Source organism: Littorina saxatilis, linkage group LG2 (assembly GCF_037325665.1).
Source record: "Littorina saxatilis isolate snail1 linkage group LG2, US_GU_Lsax_2.0, whole genome shotgun sequence".
NCBI lineage: Eukaryota > Metazoa > Mollusca > Gastropoda > Littorinimorpha > Littorinidae > Littorina > Littorina saxatilis.
In genome coordinates this window covers 15204518-15225249 of record NC_090246.1, presented here as the reverse complement: position 1 = coordinate 15225249, position 20732 = coordinate 15204518, and the positions used below count along the sequence as shown (strand labels likewise).

Here is a 20732-nt window from a genome sequence, read left to right as displayed (position 1 = left end):
AGAAATGAAATGAACAAGGGACTTTCATCCTCAAAATGTAAACAGAGTCTGAAAAGACTTGAAGTGATTGTGTCGCTGATGGACTCCTAAACTAGAGAAGGGAAGACACAGTGACAGCACTGTATAGTGGTACCTGTGATGAAAGGATACCATTGGTACTTGCCAAAAGTGTTCCTACATGGCAGGTGCCCTCTCATGATAGGTATATCTTAGTTAAGTTTCAGGCCTGGGAATGAGTAAAAGTGATTTGGGTGTACTGACGGGAAAATGTTGCGTTTTAAGCTTTTTTTTAGGGCACACTTACACAATTAGAAAAGGACTTTGTCGTATTTACGACGAAAGGCATATCATTCCCAGGCCTGAAGTTTACAAAGGCACAACAGATGGTGCACTTTATTGGGAGGTGTTCTCCCATAAGAGGGGCCTCATGTCTCAGGCACCACTGTAGCACCTCACTGTGTACAGGTAAGCATACAGGAATGTGAAGCAAGTCACACCTCACTAAAGTGCAAATCACACCCTATATGCTGATGACATTGGTGCCAGACACTATAGCTAAATAAAATGTGTACAGCTTCAGTAATACTCGGTACCATGTGTGTTAAAAATAAGCCTTGACTTCAATCCAACTTAACATGCCCTCTTTTAGTTTACCACAAGCACACTTTCACAACCTCATGGTATTTAAACAAACGTACATGACAAAAGTAACAGTGTACAGTTATAGACACAAAGCTAAACTACAGTGCAGCATTCTATTAATGCCTGACTGGAACAAGGAGTCCTTATGCTGGTTTTCCAACATTTCAATATTTAAAAAAACAAAAAAACTGAATGGTTTGTACTTCTGTACAAAGCTCAAGAAGTACCGTTCTCACATTAATATCAGCATATGGCTTCGGTTGAGAGGTTTAGAAAGACGTAACAAAAAGTCACTTGAGTAGAGCCTGGGCCAAGAGGAGATAATGGCAGTTAACAGTGAGTGTGATGTTTGTGTAAGTTAAAGGATCGTGTTCATTTGTTTGTCCTAAAAATGCAAAACAAAACAAAAATTAAAAAAATGTCCACCACATTCACATCCTTCAAACCTTGACATTCTTAACCACATGGCACTCTCCTTGTACTGTAAACTAGCAGTTCTGATGAATACAATCACACACACAAGTTCTGGTGAATACAATCACACACACACAATAGTTTAAGGTCAGAGCTCAAGATGTCCTGAAAAAGCTTTGCCCACTCTTGTTTTCAGATCATTGTGAAGTTTCTTCACCTGAAAATAGAGAAAACGGCAAAAACTTCAAAAATGACACCAATACTATTAAATACAGTACTGGTACAACAACCTAATGACAGCAATTTTGCAGCAACAAAATGCAGAATAAATAGGATTTTTCCCTTACATTACTCACACTTACGCTGGTGTGCCACAAGCTTCCTGGAATGTATATAGTGTTAGGGCAAACAACAGTACTCTGTAACTTTGTACACCCACCAAAGAAGTCCGTCGAGTCCGTCCAGTGGTGGACGCTTTTAAATATTTAAAAAAAAAGAAGCACTTTTTACATACATGTAGTGCATTGCTTAAAGGTACTGAACTTGTCAAATCCAGGTGCACGGAGCCCCTGGGGCTTTTAGTCATACCTCAGGCAGCTATCCGTTAGAAGAACTACCAAGTTTCATTGACTTGCACCCAAAGAGTCAAGAACTGCGATTTTTTTACGAATTAATTTCGTACTCGGACCCGGCTGGTCTTGACCTATTTTTGGATCTAAATTTAGATCAGGTAGATCACCACATCATGCACAAAAAGACACGTCACTAGCAAACTATGTCAGACGTCATCATGAGTTTGTGTAAAACAAAATGGAGGCCGGAATCACTCAGTTGAATCGAACTCCGACCAAACACCACGTAATAACTAGGTTAATTTATGCACTCGCGTGAACAAGAAACTGTCGAGCTTCACAGATGTCGTCGTTGGGTAGTTTTGGGTTTGTTTTAATACCATAGAAGGATTTTTGAACTGTAAATGCACTCAGCTGCAACAAAAACGCAAAAGGAAGGCTGTGAGCTGCACTGTGCCTTTAAGAAGAAAACTTGTCAAAGATGATAGGTACTATGTTCTGTTAGCACTAGATAAAAGCTGCTTTGAGTTTTGTAAAATAATGAAACAATGCCCACCACTGGCCCCTCAGCTAGACTGTACATGTGTTCATCTAGAACAGTACTCTGTACAAAGTGAACATCTACAGAACAGGAACCCCACAGTGTGACACAGACACCGTAAGCCCTGATAGTTGTTACCATCTCAGTTTGGCAACAGTATAGAAAACAAGGCCTGAAATTAATGATATCTTTTGATAATTGTACCCGAATTAAATGAATGCAACAAGATAATAAATCGTGATTTCCTGGTGGGGACTTTCATTCCTAGAATTTCAGAGACAATTGCTTTTTGACTCACATGCGAAGCAAAAGTGATGTCTATGTACTCACCCGAGTCGTCTGTCCGTCCGTCCGGATATTTCTTGGACACTATTCAGTCTATCAGTACCAAATTTGGCAAGATGGTGTATGATGACAAGGCCCCAAAAAACATACAGAGCATCTTGACCTTGCTTCAAGGTCAAGGTCGCAGGGGCCATAAATGTTGCCTAAAAAACAGCTATTTTTCACATTTTTCCCATTTTCTCTGAAGTTTTTGAGATTGAATACCTCACCTATATATGATACTAGAATGAATACCCGCTTCGCCGGGTAGCCGGCTTCGCCGGGAAGAAGTACTTAGAGCCGTACGACGGCTTCGCCGGGTCCGAACAATGGACCCGCCAAGCTTAGGTCCCTCCCAGATTCGTGGAATGGGAACAGCACGAAAATGATTTAGTGGCCATAATGCCATTCCTGACCATATCGAGTCCCATCCTTGTCGACGAATGTAACCGTGTTAATCACCTTTGGAGGCGAACTCCACTCAAACAGGACTGAGCAAGTTATGGCTTCTCAAAGGAAGGCCAGTACATAAAATTACACAAAAGCCGCCAGACCACATCACAAACAGAACTGAACAATGCACAGGTGTTGCTTACATAGAGACACACACACTCGCACACACACACACAAAAACACAGAGAAGCCGTATCTATAGAGAGATAGATGACAGTGTATTTTTCGCGTGGCTATAAATTGATTCGACCTTTGCACTTTTACAGTGAGGATAATTTACGGGTCCAATTTACGTTCTGTACACTGCGTTGACCTTCTAAAAATAGTACCAGTAACAGAACGCCCGGGAATATCCGAAGACGCTCAGCGCAGTGGACAGCGCAGTGTAGTAACTTACAACTGAACGGGAAAGCCAGACGAAGGAAGGGAGATAAACGCCAAACACTGGAGAAGATAAGGAAGAGTTACTTATAATGGTGAAATGAACACAAAAACGAAAATGAGTTCAGCGCTGCGCGCTGAGAGCACGTGTTGAAATATCTCATCGATGATATTGTGTCCGGGGTGTAGCTGAATACGGTGTCCAAATTTGAAAAAGATCCACCGAGAACTTTGGCGTTGTGATGTGGTGTAGCGGCTATGGTGTGTCGGTATGGGGGCCCGGGTAGCTGAGGTGGAACCAAAATGAGCTGAGGTGGAACCAAAATCGGTTCAGCGCTGCGCGCTGAGAGCACGTGTTGAAATATCGACCAGGTTGTGTCCTGTACCGGGTCAACCTGAATATGCCCACCAAATTTGAAGCAGATCCATCGAGAACTTTGGCCGTGCATCGCGCACAGACAGATACACACACACACACACAGACACACAGACACACAGACACTAGTCGTATATATATATAGATATAGGGCAAAGTAAGCCCCATCTTTTGATACCAGTTTGGTTTACCTTGCTTCAAGGTCAAGGTCACAGGAGCTCTTCAAAGTTGGATTGTATACATATTTTGAAGTGACCTTGACCCTGAACTATGGAAGATAACTGTTTCAAACTTAAAAATTATGTGGGGCACATGTTATGCTTTCATCATGAGACACATTTGGTCACATATGATCAAGGTCAAGGTCACTTTGACCCTTATGAAATGTGACCAAAATAAGGTAGTGAACCACTAAAAGTGACCATATCTCATGGTAGAAAGAGCCAATAAGCACCATTGTACTTCCTATGTCTTGAATTAACAGCTTTGTGTTGCATGACCTTGGATGACCTTGACCTTGGGTCAAGGTCACATGTATTTTGGTAGGAAAAATGTGTAAAGCATGTGAGTCGTATGGGCTTTGCCCTTCTTGTTTACACCTTACCTTGTATCCAAGATCACTTGTCTTCTCCTCAAGCTTGCGATGCTTTTCGTGGTTTGCGTTCTCTCCAGCTTCACTCAAGCTATCAGCCGAACGCTCCAGCTGGTTCTCCAGAAACTCATGCTTCTCTAGACGCGTTTCAAAATGCTTCAGCTCCTCCTGTTAAATGTCAGATTTGTTAATAGTCTTCTTCTTCTTATCTTCTTCTTTGTTCATGGGCTGAAACTCCCACGTTCACTCATGTTTTTGCACGAGTGGAGTTTTACGTGCATGATCGTTTTTACCCCGCCATTCAAGCAGCCATACGCTGATTCCAGGGGAGGCATGCTGGGCATTTTCGTGTTTCTATAACCCACCAAACGCTGTCATGGATTACAGGATCTTTTCCGTGCACACTTGGTCTTGTGCTTGCATGTACACACGAAGGGGGATAAGCCACTAGCAGGTCTGCACATAGTTGATACAGTCAAACCTGTCCATTATGACCACCCAAGGGACAAGCAAAAAGTGGTCTTTATAGACAGGTGCTTGCTGTGGAAAGGTTAATTATCGAGATAAAAAAACTTAAAAAAAACTCATTGGTCATCCTTTTGGGAGGTCGTTATTGAGAGATGGTTACCAGGGCAGATTCAACTGAAAGTTCAACTAAAGGTTAATGGCAGTACATGTACATTAAAAAGGAAACCAAGATGACATTTTCTTCTACTCATCATGTACTTTCTCTTCCACGGACTGCAGACCTATCTCGACTTTCTCATCTCAGTTCTGGCCGCAAGCCTCATTCCTGTTAAAACACACACCATCACTCAAAAGCCTGATTGACCACTACAGAGGACAAGAACATTTTCTGCTGAATTACTTTGTTGATTAATACTTGTTATAGTTTTTATAGAAGAACTGTGCCTTTAAGTGTAAATCCTCGTTTTACCTTGAATGAATCAAAAAACAAGAAAGGTATGTTGTTGGAATGTTTAATGATCATTGCCTTGCTTGTTGTGTCTTCCTGCAAGCGGCGGAACATCTTGTCAGATAAGTTTTGTTTAATTAGTGTTTGTCTGTGCACTTAAAGGCACAGTAAGCCTCCCGTAAACCATCACAGATACGGTCAGGCTTTTACACACAGTACAAACACCCTTTCATTTAAACACTCACCGATTGAGAACATCCTAGGTGCCCTCCGTAAAGAGCGAACAATTTTCAAAGAATTTATTTTTGCGTGGTTTATCTTACCCCTGAGCCATCGTGAACCCGTGTGATCCAGTTTCCCTTTTTCACAATGTAGTCGTCAGTTAGTTATTTGAATGCGACTATTTACAATAGCACGTTTTTATGCACGAAACAAACGGCTGTGGTTCACAAGAACTCTAGCGATGGCTTTTGACTGTTGAGAGGAACGGCGATATGCACTGATAAACCGGCTTCGTCTGCTACGACCCTTGCGTGACCCTGCTTCCGGGCTTTTCTTTTTTCAAACTTTCACAACTTCGAATTGTACTGATCTTGTCTTGATGAAAAAAGAATTCTTTTATGATTAAAGAATGTTTGTGTAACAAGCTGTCAATGTATTATTTAGATTTTAAAAGTTAGGTCTAGCGCAAAAACGCACCACGGTCCAAAAACATTTTGATAATCATCGATTCACGGCTATCGCCAGTTTACATCGATAGAATGAGACCCGAAGGGAAGTAACTCATGTTTGACCTGAGTTCAGGATGGGTCCAAAAAGTGTTCGAGACAATCTGCAAAATTAATTCTTTAAAAATTGCTCGCTCTTTACGTAGGGCACCTAGGATGTTCCCGTTTGGTGAGCGTTCAAATGGAAGGGTGTTTGTACTGTGTGTAAAAGCCTGACAGTATCTGTGATGGTTTAGGGGAGGCTTACTGTCCGGGCGTGAATTCCGGTATTCATAACAGCCGTCCAGCACCAAAACGAGGCGCCATTGCTGTTGAGGCCAAGTCCACGAAAATAAATTCTTTGAAAATTTCTCACGCTCGACAGAAAGCAGCCAGGATGTTCCCGTTCGGTGAGCGTTCAAATGGAAGTATGCTTGTACTATACGTAGACGCTCGGGGAGCTCTGTGATGGTTTACGGGAGGCTTACTGTGCCTTTAAAAGACCGCTGGGTTGATATATATATGTGAAGGTAACATTTTGTTTCGTAAATATTTAAACGTTCCAAGAACATACCTTTCTTATTTGTTTTTTAATTTTTACCTTGAATGATTGCAGCTCCTCAGCTGGCCAGTCTGTTTTCTGGGCCACTGCCCAAAGCTGATAAACCCGACTGTCCTTAAATTCTGGTTCTTCTTTGTCAAACTGAAAGTTAATTACATGCAATTATATACATGTAATATTGATACTGAAGTTGAGGTGTGACATAAAAATGCTAATATTCCACAAGCTGCTCTTTGTCTCAGTTATTCTAGTGTGCACATATTTCTTTTACTTGTACAGTGCAAACAATATATGCATGGTGTATACAAAAAAATCATACACAAAAACAGTGTGATAAGGCCAAAAAAAAAGGTCTGTTTACGGTAACATAGGCCAAAAAAATAGGGTCGGTAGGTCGGGATTTTTTTTTTTTTTTTCCCCTCCAAAAAACAAGATTTTTACGTTATTTTGCAAAAAAAAACAAGATTTTTTTCTTCTTTTTTTCCCCCAAATGCCAAAAACAAGTCTAGGGTCGCGCGAAAAAAATAGGGTCGGTCGGGTTACCGTAAACAGACCTATTTTTTTTCTTGGCCTAATGCAGTAATTTAGCCTTACAGTCTCTGAAGTTGCTTATAATACTCTGATATATTGTGCTTACCTTTGGACACTTTACAGAAAAATGTACACAAATAGTTCAACTTTAAAAAGAAGAAGCTTTTTTTTGTCTATTTTTTTAAATTATAAATAGCTCGAAGACTTACAATGTTCTTAGAATTAAGCAATAGAACGGCGAGTCTTAAATTAGGGGTAAGTTTACAGGTGTTTTGAACATCTTGCAAGGTCTTACAAGGGTGTTTTCACTGTAATAAACAGCAAAAAAATCTGGGAATGTTGTGCTCCTTCATTACAACAATTCCTTGGTAAGTACACAAGGAATCTTCTTTTTGTGTGTGTGGATAGAACAAAGGACAGTATTTAAATGAAATAATGCAGTACAAACCTTGTCAAATTTGCCTTCCAGATCATAGTAACCAGCCTTGATGTCCTTGTTCTTTTTCTTCATCTCTTGGTTCAGTTGTTTCAGCTGTTCTGCACTCTTACCAGTCTTCTTGGAGCCTTCAATCTCATTGTCTGTGATGTCTGTCAGACACATGTTAAGTGTAGATATAAGCACAGGCAAGCAGACGGACAGGCAGACAGATAGACAGACAGACACATACAGGTACACACTCACACATACACACACACACACACACACACACACACAAAGTTGTGATTGTCACACTTCCCTAGCAAACAAAATCACAACAACAACAAAAACACTATCATTTTGTAAATACTGTTGGGAATTCATTATTAAAAGACATAACATAAATCCCATTACAATTTGTTTTAAATAAAAACAAAAAGAGCAAGTACACATTACTGCTGTTACAACCAGAGTTTCCAAAACTTGCTAACCCTGGTAGCTCAGTTGGTAGAGCATTTGACATGTAATCCTTACATCAACTTTAGAATTATGGGATGAATCAAAGATGATATCCATGTCCCATCCCTGTGTCACCAGCATGGCACACCAAAGACCTGTCATTCTGCCAGCAGTAGCTGATTGCTCCAAAACACGCACACACCTGGGTTATGTTATGTTATATGAAGTCTTATATCGCGCGCGTATCTGCAGACTCGGACTCAAGGCGCAGGGATCTATTTATGCCGTGTGAGATGGAATTTTTTACACAATACATCACGCATTCACATCGACCAGCAAATCGCAGCCATTTTGGCGCATATCCTACTTTTCACGGCCTATTATTCCAAGTCACACGGGTATTTTGGTGGACATTTTTTATTTATGCCTATACAATTTTGCCAGAAAAGACCCTTTTGTCAATCGTGGGATCTTTAACGTGCACACCCCAATGTAGTGTACACGAAGGGACCTCGGTTTTTCGTCTCATCCGAAAGACTAGCACTTGCACCCACCACCTAGGTTAGGAAAGGGGGGAGAAAATTGCTAACGCCCTGACCCAGGGTCGAACTCGCAACCTCTCGCTTTCGAGCGCAAGTGCATTACCACTCGGCCACCCAGTCCTTACCTGGGTGCCTGACTCTTGTTGCTGGTAAGTTTTCACTGGGAGGAAGCAATTCCATCTCCAAGCAATGGGACAATAAAGTCAGGAATGAAATGCAATTTTCTCTGATAAGACTGCACAACATCAAGAGGTACGACCAGGTAAGAAAAGAAAAAAGAAAACACACACACACAATCAAAAGCACACACCTTCCACATCCATTTCCTTTCTCAAGAAGTTCATTTCATCAACCTTCATCTGCTGATGCCAGAACTCATCTCGCAGTTTTTCCAGGTCTCTGGCTGGAAAACAGAAAACAACTCAAGTTAAACATAAGCTAACATTCTAAAGAAAATAATTGTACATGTATTTCAATCCGTGCAGCAATGATAACAGGAGCAGCTACAGCAGGAAATTGATGTAAAAAAATAGCGAACGAGTAGATGTCTTAACAAGTGAACCTTCTTGTTGCTTTTGATGTTGTTCTACAATGTACCGGTACATGTACTTATAAAATCACAATCATAAATGAACTCTTCAAGGATTAAAGACAAATATATTCTGACAAAACAGCAGTATACGAAGATGAGATTTTCTCTGTTTCAAACCACATTTATCACCCCCACACTAAAAAGAGATTTTTCACATGAAGAATCCTGAGACATACAGGGTGACACAAAAAAAACAGAGCCCACCAAAAGTTTAATATTTTCTGAAATAATCAGCCGATTCTTTTATTTTTTCAGGTGAGCCAAGCTGAAATGATGTTCTAACAGCCCACCAAGTTTGAGCTTCAAGATGTCATGGACAACGGAGCATAAGACATTTATAGTCGAGGCCTATTTTCGGTCGAATTCTATCCAGACTGGTCAGCCGCAGATGTGGGATCGCTCTTACAGCTGCTGTTATTGCTGCCTTAAGATCAGGGATGGTCTGGGGGTTGTTGCCATATACCCTGTCCTTGAGGTACCCCCACAGATAAAAATCTGGGGGGTTCAAGTCCGGTGAATAGGGGGACCACTCTGGGTCACATCTGCGGCTGACCAGTCTGGATAGAATTCGACCGAAAATAGGCCTCGACTATAAATGTCTTATGCTCCGTTGTCCATGACATCTTGAAGCTCAAACTTGGTGGGCTGTTAGAACATCATTTCAGCTTGGCTCACCTGAAAAAATAAAAGAATCGGCTGATTATTTCAGAAAATATTAAACTTTTGGTGGGATAGATCTGTTTTTTTTGTGTCACCCTGTACCTGAAAAGCCTGCCTGCTCAGCTCTTTTCCACATTGACTGCAGCTTCTGGTCTGAAAAGTAAATCTTCTTCTCCTCATCCAGAGGTAATTCATTTGAGAGATTGCCCGTGGTGTCAAATAAGTCGTCTAGGCCATGCTTTTCGATGATTTCTGCAACAAAATTGGCCAGATATGTAAGAAAGGAAGCAACACATGATTACACAAACACACACACACACACACACATGTTTGGATCTTCATTCCACAGGAAGGTAGGTGCTATCTTCAGTTTTAAAGGAAAATATACATTCCAGTAAAAAAATACATGTACCATCAAATTTGATGTTTCACTGGGGGAAAAAATCTTTGCACAGAGTGAAACCCTAGAGAGCGAGGCCTCGAACAACCTGACACTTGAAAAGAAGATTATTATTTACAGGGGTTATGAACAAAAAACAAGTCGCGTAAGGCGAAATTACTACATTTAGTCAAGCTGTGGAACTCACAGAATGAAACTGAACGTAGTCCGCCGCTAGTGCAAAAAGCAGTGAAAGTGACGAGCCTGTTTGGCGCGGTAGCGATTGCGCTGGTCTCTTCGTTTTAACTTTCTGAGCGTGTTTTTAATCCAAACATATCATATTTATATGTTTTTGGAATCAGGAACCAACAAGGAATAAGATGAAATAGATTTTAAAACGATTTCGGAAATTTAATTTTGATCATAATTTTTTTATTTTTTATTTTCAGAGCTTGTTTTTAATCCAAATATAACATATGTATATGTTTTTGGAATCAGAACATGATAAAGAATAAGATAAAATTGTTTTTGGATCGTTTAATAAAACAATAATTTTAATTACAAGTTTCCGATTTTTAATGACCTAGTTTTTAAGCCACCAAGCTGAAATGCAATACCAAACCCCGGCTTTCGTCGAAGATTGCTTTGCCAAAATGTCAATCAATTTAATTGAAAAATGGGGGTGTGACAGTGCCGCCTCAACTTTTACAAAAAGCCGGATATGACATCATCAAAGGTATTTATCGAAAAAATGAAAAAAACGTCCGGGGATATACCCAGGAACTCTCATGTCAAATTTCATAACTATCGGTCCAGTAGTTTGGTCTGAATCGCTCTACACACACACACAGACACACACAGACACACACACACACCACAACCCTCGTCTCGATTCCCCCCTCTACGTTAAAACATTTAGTCAAAACTTGACTAAATGTAAAAAGAGAGAAAGCTAGGTCTGAAAAGAGAGGGGGGCTTTAAATGGGAGTTTCCACTGCATCCTATTGTACAATAAAAATGGATCAAGAGAAACTTACCTCTGAACCCAGCATTGACCTGAGCCTCTTTCAGCCCATCTTTATCCATGCCTTCAGTGCGGTATTTCTTTAAGGCGGCCTCATGTTTATCTTGGACAAGCAGATCTGCATACAGGTCGGCAAGCTTGCTGCCAGACAGTCTCTGCAAACAACGATAATATGACAATAAATATTCTATTATAAAAATAGGACTGCAAACAACGATAATATGACAATAAATAATCTATCACAAAAATAGGACTGCAAACAACGATAATATGACAATAAATAATGTATTGTAACCGGAGCCCTAGAGGGTCCGTATTCTCATTAAAAGTCTGCAGGGGGAGGCTGAAGATTGCCAAGGACAGCAACCATCTTTAATTTACTCTGGCCCAATGTAATGTTGCACAATCAGTTAGTCTATGCCTCGCGTTGTGTTCAAATACATGTACCCACATTACTGGCTGACCTTGGTATTCAGAGAGGAAACCCTGTGTTTCTTAGTGTGCTAGATTGTGACACGTTACAAGAATATTGTGGTGTATGTTTTGGATGCTAGAATTCGCTACGTACTGTTTTAGCAACACATATTTGTGAAGGAAATCAAATGGCTAACAACTGAGTCAGGCCGAGTTAGCATTTGTGTCCTCCACGCTTCACGAAAGCCAACAAGATACACGTGGAAATGTGTGTTTCACGGAGTGAACAGAGCTCACAAACCAGCGAACAGATAACTGTCCATCGAGGAGAAAGGTTTCGATGTTAATCGCGCGGGAGGAGAAAATGACCGGAGAGAATGCAGGAGAAGGTTCCAGCCCTTACTTGTGTTTTCTGAGATGCGATAGTCAAAGCACTTTAACAGTGCGTCAAGTAACCTGTCCATGAGAGGAGGATTGCCGGGAAAGAAGAATCATCTGAGAAGCCGCCGAATATCTTATTTCTCTGGACCAGTTTAGCTGAAGTTCGACGGGACTTTCACAAAGCTAGCAGCGAGGTTACAAGAAAGTCCGTATTGTTGGACCCAGAAAGGTCACGGGACGAAGTGAACTGGTTAGGTCGAGATCGCCAGTCGGAGGATCAAGTACACCGCTACTTTTTCAAGTGAAGGACATATCGGCAGTTATGTGTGTGATCTAGTTGAGTTAAGGCATGTCCAGGAGAACCTATTTGATTAAAGCATAATTAGTATTTAGCAACTAGATCAGACGGTTGCTGCAGTCTGGTCCGAATCCTAAATATGAACTGTGACTGTGTATTATCCGCTTACACACTAGCCGTGCGTCGGTACTGTGGATATCGTGTGCCAGTGATTTCACGGACTGTGTGTGTGTTTTTCTGTATACCTGACGGATAGCGATTTTTGATTGACTCCGGGTAAGATTATTGTGTTAGTTTGTGCACGGAATTGTCAAACAGATTTGACCATGTCTTCAAACCTGTGAGTACCCGGTTTTGAATCCATAACCCTGATATCTTTCTTTTCATGACTGTGTGTGTATGTGTGTATGCATCATAACTGTATCATTTATTTGACCCAATATATACAGTGGAGGGAACTTATAATTGGAGTTGTTGTAATTGTTCCTCAATGATATCATTTTTTTTTTTTTTTTTTTTTTTTAATCGTTTGTCCAGTATTTAATTTAATTCTCTATTTTTGTATGAACTCAAATGTTTAGTGTTCTTAGTATTGTCTTGTTAGCCTAAGTTCTATTTAATCAGAGTATGTTTGCGTGTGCTTATACCTAGTGATATTGTAAAGCGCATAGTGCTTTTAGTTATGCGCTATAGAAATCTCCTTAATAAATAAATAAATAAATATTATATGCATTCATTCACATGAAAAGAAAGATAACAGTAGGCAAGGAGAGGCAGAAGTTACAACACATGACTTGAAAGCAAGCTCACACACTTACATTCTGTCACCGACACACGCATGTTCACGCTCACACCTCTCGTAAGTACAGTGGTATTCACCGGAACTCATAGGAAACAGTTACAAGGTTTTATCTACAATATAGCGAACATAAAAAGCAATTCATAAATCAAATCAAACAAAGCATCAAAGCATCCGAACAATCCTAAATCTTACCTAGCGTTAGCTACCCAACTCAGTAATTAGCACCCACGGCTCTTTACTTGTGTCTTCTACTATCTCATTCCTGCCCTGTTTCACACACAAGACAGACATGACAAAAGCACATAATTATATTCAACACTAAAAGATGGAACGATCATGCCAAACCTTCAGCATTTAAATTCAACGCTGAGAGACAAAACGAGCAAGCAAAACACACAGCATTTAAATTCAACGCTGAGAGACAAAACGAGCAAGCAACACACAACATTTAAATTCAACGCTGAGAGACAAAACGAGCAAGCAAAACACACAGCATTTAAATTCAACGCTGAGAGACACAACGAACAACCAAAACGCACAGCATTTAAATTCAACGCTGAGAGACAAAACGAGCAACAAACATAGACAGGTGATAGAGATACAGAGTATACAGACTTAAATGTAAGAAAGATAGAAAGAGAGAAGGGAAAGAGAGCAAGCACTTAAATTCAGCGCTGACCACAGGCGGAAGGTATCGTCCACTGGACTAATACTATCACAGAAAGACTACAAGGTCTGTCACTCACCTTCGAGTCTTCTGTGTTCTTGGAGTCGCTTCCTGGGGAAAAATATTGTTCAAGACGGTTTGCCTCTTCCTACAGTCTGTGTAAGGTCAAATAAATACAGTTGAATGATTGTTTGAACTATTATGTGCCTTTACTTTTCAGCTTCCGTCCGCTGCAGGTTGTTTTTAACCATCATTTGGACGAATCTTCGTTTGCGAGCCGCTAATCCACTTGGGGACAAATCATGTATCCGCACCGAATATGCATACCAGCGCTCATTGGTTAATAACAGGATATTCGATGATTATTTTCCCGTGGGTAGCTTCCCTTTGCTGCACAATATTTACATATGTTTTAGACCAATGAGCTCTGGTATGCATATTCGGTGCGGATACATGATTTGTCTCCAAGTGGATTAGCGGCTCGCAAACGAAGATTCGTCCAAATGATGGTTAAAAACAACTGCAGCGGACGGAAGCTGAAAAGTAAAGGCACATAATAGTTCAAACAATCATTCAACTGTATTTATTTGACCTTACACAGACTGTAGGAAGAGGCGAACCGTCTCGAACAATATTTTTCCCCAGGAAGCGACTCCAAGAACACAGAAGACTCGAAGGTGAGTGACAGACCTTGTAGTCTTTCTGTGATAGTAGTAGTCCAGTGGACGATAGTCGATACCTTCCGCCTGTGCGCTGACTAACGAGAGGGAGAGAGAGAGAGCTCTAGACAAAATGTCTGAGAAAATCAGATCTCAATGAAGGTAAATTCACAGAGGTTATGACATGATAATCTGAAAAAGTAAGGTCTTAAAAGAAGGAGGGGTCTTAAAAGGGGGGTTCCAATGTTCTACATATGTAGCACCATAGGCTAATGATTGCAGCTGGCGCCCGATGCCTTGGGGGCGGGGCTAGGCTAACACACTATAATGTAAACTCCCTCAATATTGCAGCACTTACATCGTTTTAACATCAGAGAGAGAAAAAAAACCGAGCTAGCTAAACTGTCTAACTCTAAAGTCGTCAAAACTCAAAGTCATTTCCAGAATCGAATGCTGAGCCCAACTCCGTGTCAGGATAAGAATGGTTTCTTATCTTACCTTCTTCGCCTTTTCCCAGAGTAGGTTCACCTTCTGCATGCGGTATGGTCGGTCCTCTGATGTGAAGTCTGTAATTTTTCTGTTCTTCTCTTCAGAGTACTTACTACAAGCACAACTTCCAATGAAAATTAAACACGTGACGTAAGAAATTACATTCATAATTACTGATTGTTTTGAGCGTGTTTTTCCCTGAATTTACCACTGACCGCACCGTCTGGACAGGGGCAATGACTCTTTACGCTCAAAACGCGTCTTCTTACCCCAATAACATAATATAATGCAAATGCAACATGTCTGACTTTAACATACAAACTCAGCGCTTTCACTCTTTCCGCCTCTTCTTTTTCTTCTCTTCCCTTGATCTTCAGAGTCAGATGAAAATATTGCACTTGCACTCATTTTTGTTCCTTGCGCTTCAAACTAATTTCAAAATATTTGGGTAAAATGAACATAAGACGCAGAACTACGACTTCCGTATGTTCTATACTGTGTTCTTCTTTATCTAAATTTACCTGCCTTATTGTGTTTCAAACCATGTTACGAGGGTATTCGGTTGAAGCTGTTTTGTCTATAATGTAAGATGAGAAAATCTGAATACTGAATACCAGCACCGGACTTGAGCCAGCTTCTATTTTCGGTTTGTAAAATACTGAAGAGGGGTATTCCCCTTCCCCTAATTCCTAAAACCGTAAAAGGAACTCGACCGATGTCAGTATTGTATTTTGTGAGCTGAGCTGATAATCCTGTAAAATGGAACATATTAATCCTCGAGAAAATGCCTACCGCCGGATGCTAATTAATCTGAATAAACTCATCACAGACCAAGAACTTGCAGCAATGAAGTTTCAGTGCAAAGTAGCAGGAATTGGTGACAGAAACAGAGACAAAATTCAATCTACGTTAGAATTGTGGGAAAAGCTTGAAGAAAGGAAGCTTCTTGGAAGTGACAATTTAACGTTCTTGAGACAATTATTGGAAAGTTGTACAAACAACAGGCGTGATGTTTTGGATGTGGTCTCACAGTTTGAAAAGTATGGCCATGCTGATGTTCATGATGGCCGATCTGGTGGACAAGAAGGTGAGAAAAGACACATACAATACATACACAAGGATATGTTGAATAAGATAACATTACAGACGTCCGTCTGTATGTACACTCGCATACACGTGACACACACACACACCCTTACATGTTCACTTTTGTTCTTGTTCTTTAGATTACTGAGGTACCCCCTATCCAGGTTTCCCAATTGCTTCGTTTCCGGCCGATTTATGTGGAGCACGTGATGCGCACAAATAATATTAGCCGTCTAGAAGTGTCGTCTGCGCAATGATCGCGGCGGCTTTCTTGACCGCCAAGGACGACCACGCACGTTGTGAGAGGTCATTCGTTAGACCTCAATACATGGAAGCTATCCTCATTGTCAGTGCTGTTCCCAGGCCTCAGTCCTCGGTCATGTACCTATACTTTTGACCTGACACATTTTCCTGACCCCAGGCTAGCCGAATGTCCGATAGCTTTGACACGTATGTTTTTTGCAGCTTAGAATAGACATTTTGACTTATACATGATTCGGAATCCAGGTCCAGCTCACCTATTGTGTCTGGGAACAACACTGTCATTGATACGCCTAAAGTCCCTAGAGTGACAGATAAATGATGGTCCTGCATGAAGGCCTCAGGGGAGCTGGCACTGACAGCCTCTTGGGGGATGTTGTTCCACTTTCAGAGGCAGATGGCTGACGGGAGGAACGATTTTGTGTGGAAGTCAGTCCAGGAGTGACTGTAGTCTGGTAGTGTGCCCCCTGGTGAATCTTGGGACGGGTGTCAGGGTGCCTTCCCTTGGAACTACGTCGATCAGTCCACTCATGATTTTGTACATCATGGAGGCCTTGGCCATGGTGCACTGTTGTTTAAGGGGGTCAAATTCTAGCCTTGAAACGAGTTCTGTTGTGCTGCTGATGGGTTAGAAGGTCATGCAGGATACTGCTCGCGAAGCGTAGTTGCGTCATTTCCAGGCTGTCAGACAGGCTCTTCTGATGCGGGTCCCAGATTGGGGCGGCATACTTAAGGACTGGTCTCACCAATCCCTAGAAGCATTGTCTGGATAGGATGGGGGCAGCCCCTGGTGTTATGGTAGACAAAGGCGCTGGGCTTGTTCGCCTTTGCCGTGGTGGCCTGAATGTGTGCTCCCTAATGTAACCGAGTGCACGAAGCACAACAATCACTTTTGGGGGCAAAGCTAGTCTTAACAGGGTTGAGTTTAGAGGTAAGTTAATAGCCCTACAAAAACTGCCATGGGTACGCAAAAGTTCCCAAGAGCATACAAGGTGACAACACCAGCCAGACCCCATCAAAACCAGCTACTCCGAATCTCACTGGTGTGCTCTCTTCCAACATATATATACCAAAAACGTTGAGCTACTACAAATAGCTCAAGCTTTGGCAGGGAGACAACTCTATTAATGCAGAGCAACTGCCTGTGACAAAGGGGAACTACTGCATCACCCTGTCACACTAATGCACGTCTTTGGTCAACTCCACGCTAAGGTACTTGGCCCTGTCCCCTTTCTGCAGTGCTTCTGCATTTAGGGTGTTGGCATCATTTTAGATCTACTGTGAACCAGTGTAAGACCGACAGTTTGTTATGATGTCCAGGTCTTCTCTACACACACTTTTAGTGAAGAATATTCTAGGTTAGTATGAATATATATCAAAATTCAAGATTTACAATAAACAATTTGAAACTCAAATATCAAGCAAGTTATAAGAGGTGCCAAAGTTAACATTTCTGTTTGGCATAACATCACACTCGCATTATTTCTGAAATATGTACTTTTTTTGCTTCAGATGTGAACAAAGAGGTCAACTTTCTGGCGGAAAACTTGGGCAGGGACTGGAAGTTTTTCATGAGAGCATTGGGCCTGAAAGAGTCTTCACTAGATATGTGCGTGGAATCACATCCTCGTAACGTCAGAGAACAGATTCACATGGCTTTCTCCGAATGGAGGAAAGATGGTAAAGCGAAAAAGAGTGAAATCACCAGAGCATTGAAAGAGGTTCACCGAAATGACTTGCTTCGTGACATACATTCCGGAAACATATACTGATGCTTGGATTACTTGAAACTCTGCAGTAAAAGTAAAAACAGACTGCTCACTACCCCTCTTCTTTAAGGTGAAGGTAAACTCAGCTGTTGCATATATATATATATATGGGAGACACAGTTTTCAATTGCTTTGTGCGTCTTTTTTTCTCGACCAGTACTCATGGTTTTGGTACTGTTATATTCCTTAGACTCTGCACTTTCCTTTGATATAAGGCTCAGTGTGTATAACCGGATCGAACTCGTGATACATGTAGTTGCTCACAAATAAAATAATTAGTTTTTTCAATTAAAGGTGGTCGTCTACATTTTTGCTTTTTTTCAATAATCTTATGGTTAGATTTTGCTAAAAAGTTATGTCAGATGATGAATGAACCATGGGGAAAAAAGTTATAGAAAAAAAAATATGTAAAAAAGATTTTATTTTTCGGTAGCGTGACTCACGCTTCCAATATTTTGTTTTCTGTTTGCTGAGAACATGTGCTTTGCCTAAAAATACTGACCAATCAAATTCATGTCACTATGCTTATAGCCACGCCCAAACAAGTGCAGCAACAGTTTGACACTGGAGCGCTGTCCACGCTTTTTTTTAAACGCACGGGATTTGAGAGGGGAGTTTTGCGCTTTGCATTTTCCAAATAAGGATATCCTACTATGAGTACCACTGAACTTATATATACTAATATAAGTTCTGTGATGAGTACTACGCTGGAATACTACAATGAATTTTCAAACGGCTACACTGGCTTCGTCTTTCCTGATCGAAAGGGGGTGTATTGTTGATATTCAGTGTAGATAATAAACTCTGCATTTTAATGGTCAAATGGCGATTTCGGTATAAAAATGTAGACAAGGACCTTTAAGTAGACACTGAAACTGAGTGTTGCAATATTCTTTTGCCAAGTTTATAATCATCGTCGTCCTGGCAACATGGCATGGTCCTTCCCGTTGTCAGCCGCTGATGATTCCCTTGTGTAAACTATCACAAAATGCACGGGATTTGAGAGGAGTTTTGCGCTTGGCATTTTCCAAATAAGGATATCCTACTATGAGTACTACGCTGGAATACTACAATGAATTTTCAAACGGCTACACTGGCTTCGTCTTTCCTGATCGAAAGGGGGTGTATTGTTGATATTCAGTGTAGATAATAAACTCTGCATTTTAATGGTCAAATGGCGATTTCGGTATAAAAATGTAGACAAGGACCTTTAAGGTACATACTGTAACTAATTAGAACCTAGCAGTGAGGAGGGTATTACGGCAACAGTTTGTTTACATCCTATGTACCCGTGTAGGTATGTTTGGTTTTGATTATCTGCTAGAAGTAGATATCAGCAAAATATTGATTATGACCACCATTAGCATTTCATATTTTCCCAAATATCTACTTCCTCTGGCAGATAATCAAAACTGTTGTACCTGTTCTTGACAAAATGTTCCTAATACAGCAGTACCTCCGATGTGTGGACCCTCCCATGGGAGGACACCTCCCTTAAAAGGACACCTTCTCTTGTCCCTTTATATATTATCTCTACCAAAGTATACCTGTCATGAAAGGCCACCTGCAATGTATGGACACTTTTGGCTGGTCCCAAGGGTGTCCTTTCATGGCAGGTACCACTGTACATATATTTGTCATACGATGTGGAAGAGAACGTGTGCGTTTTGTTGTTGTACATTGCTGTGAGCTCGTCTTTATTATTATTATTATTAACTGGATTCACTGTAATTTACAAGCGATGTTGGTATATATATGTCAAGTGCATGTGTGTTGTTGTAATGTTTCAAATTGACAGTAAGTGTATGGCTTATTGCAGTGCATGGATGTAGAACTTTACAGATGTGCTGATGGATAATTCACATGGGGAGAGAGAGTGAGTGTGTGTGTGTGTGTGTGTGTGTGTGTGTGTGTGTGTGTGTGTGATATGTGCTTTGCAGGTTGTTAGGCAATCCCATGAACCTGAACCGTGGTGTTATGGGAAAATTTGGTGGTATAGTTTTCTGATCACGGTACCCCTGAGCGATCGCGGAATAAGTATCATTTACGAGCAGTCTCTAAAACCCTATTGAAATGGTCTGGCAGAATAGCCGACTTACCTAATTTGAATAGGTAAAATCAGTGTTTTGTTTTAGCGAGGGACGGTTGTGCTGTGCGAGGCGTCGTATGTTGTCACCCCTCTGTGTAAATGCGGTGGTCGAGAGGTTGAACGTGCAAGCGTGATACATCAGAGAGATGTGTTTGTTGTGGTGTGGGATGAAAGTGTTTTTATTAATTAGAGTAATTAGGTTTTATTTTAATGCTTGCGGCAAGAGGAACATGGAAGCGGACATTATCTTGTGCATGTCGGAGGACAGTAAAGCACTGTGCTTCGCCGGACTGTGTGTAACTTGAAGGACTTTCGGCAGTGATGTGATTCCTGACTATGTTGTAGACATTCAGAGGATTCAGAAGGAAGTGTGTTGGTACAGTGCCGAACATTGTGTTCTGTGTGACGAGAGGTATTTTGTTATAACGATTATGCTTTGATTTGAGTCAATAGTGAAATGTTCATTCGTAGTGTGCCATGTGTGTTGTTAGAGTGCGTGTTGTCACCATCCCGTATGTACGAGTATGTCAGTGTGAGTGTAAAAATGTGTGAATGAGTGTGCGAATGAGTGTGCGAATGTTGAATCCCCGTACACGGAAAAGCAAACACCGGACCAATAAGTCAGCAGCACATCTAAATTCCTTGACACGTGGGGTCAGTGTTATTTTATAAGTTGCAGATAATAAATAAAACTTTTGTGCATTTCCTCTTACCACATTTGTTCATGTCTTA

The 20732-nt window shown here is 41.0% G+C and overlaps 2 protein-coding genes across 2 annotated transcripts; one reads left to right on the top strand and one right to left on the bottom strand.

The window, feature by feature from the left end:
• Window positions 1-299: 299 nt before the first annotated feature.
• On the bottom strand, window positions 300-15051 carry LOC138958301 (alpha-2-macroglobulin receptor-associated protein-like). The gene is made up of 8 exons (XM_070329411.1): window positions 14805-15051; window positions 11099-11240; window positions 9785-9934; window positions 8741-8833; window positions 7460-7599; window positions 6520-6621; window positions 4308-4463; window positions 300-1273 (listed from the first exon to the last, which is right to left on the bottom strand). Exons 1-8 carry the CDS (start codon window positions 14961-14963, stop codon window positions 1205-1207), a joined length of 1011 nt encoding a protein of 336 aa, XP_070185512.1. The 5' UTR covers window positions 14964-15051; the 3' UTR covers window positions 300-1204.
• A 191-nt stretch (window positions 15052-15242) lies between these two features.
• On the top strand, window positions 15243-20462 carry LOC138958302 (FAS-associated death domain protein-like). The gene is made up of 2 exons (XM_070329412.1): window positions 15243-15882; window positions 17655-20462. The coding sequence occupies exons 1-2, from the start codon at window positions 15555-15557 to the stop codon at window positions 17912-17914; spliced, it is 588 nt and encodes a 195-aa protein (XP_070185513.1). The 5' UTR covers window positions 15243-15554; the 3' UTR covers window positions 17915-20462.
• Window positions 20463-20732: the final 270 nt, after the last annotated feature.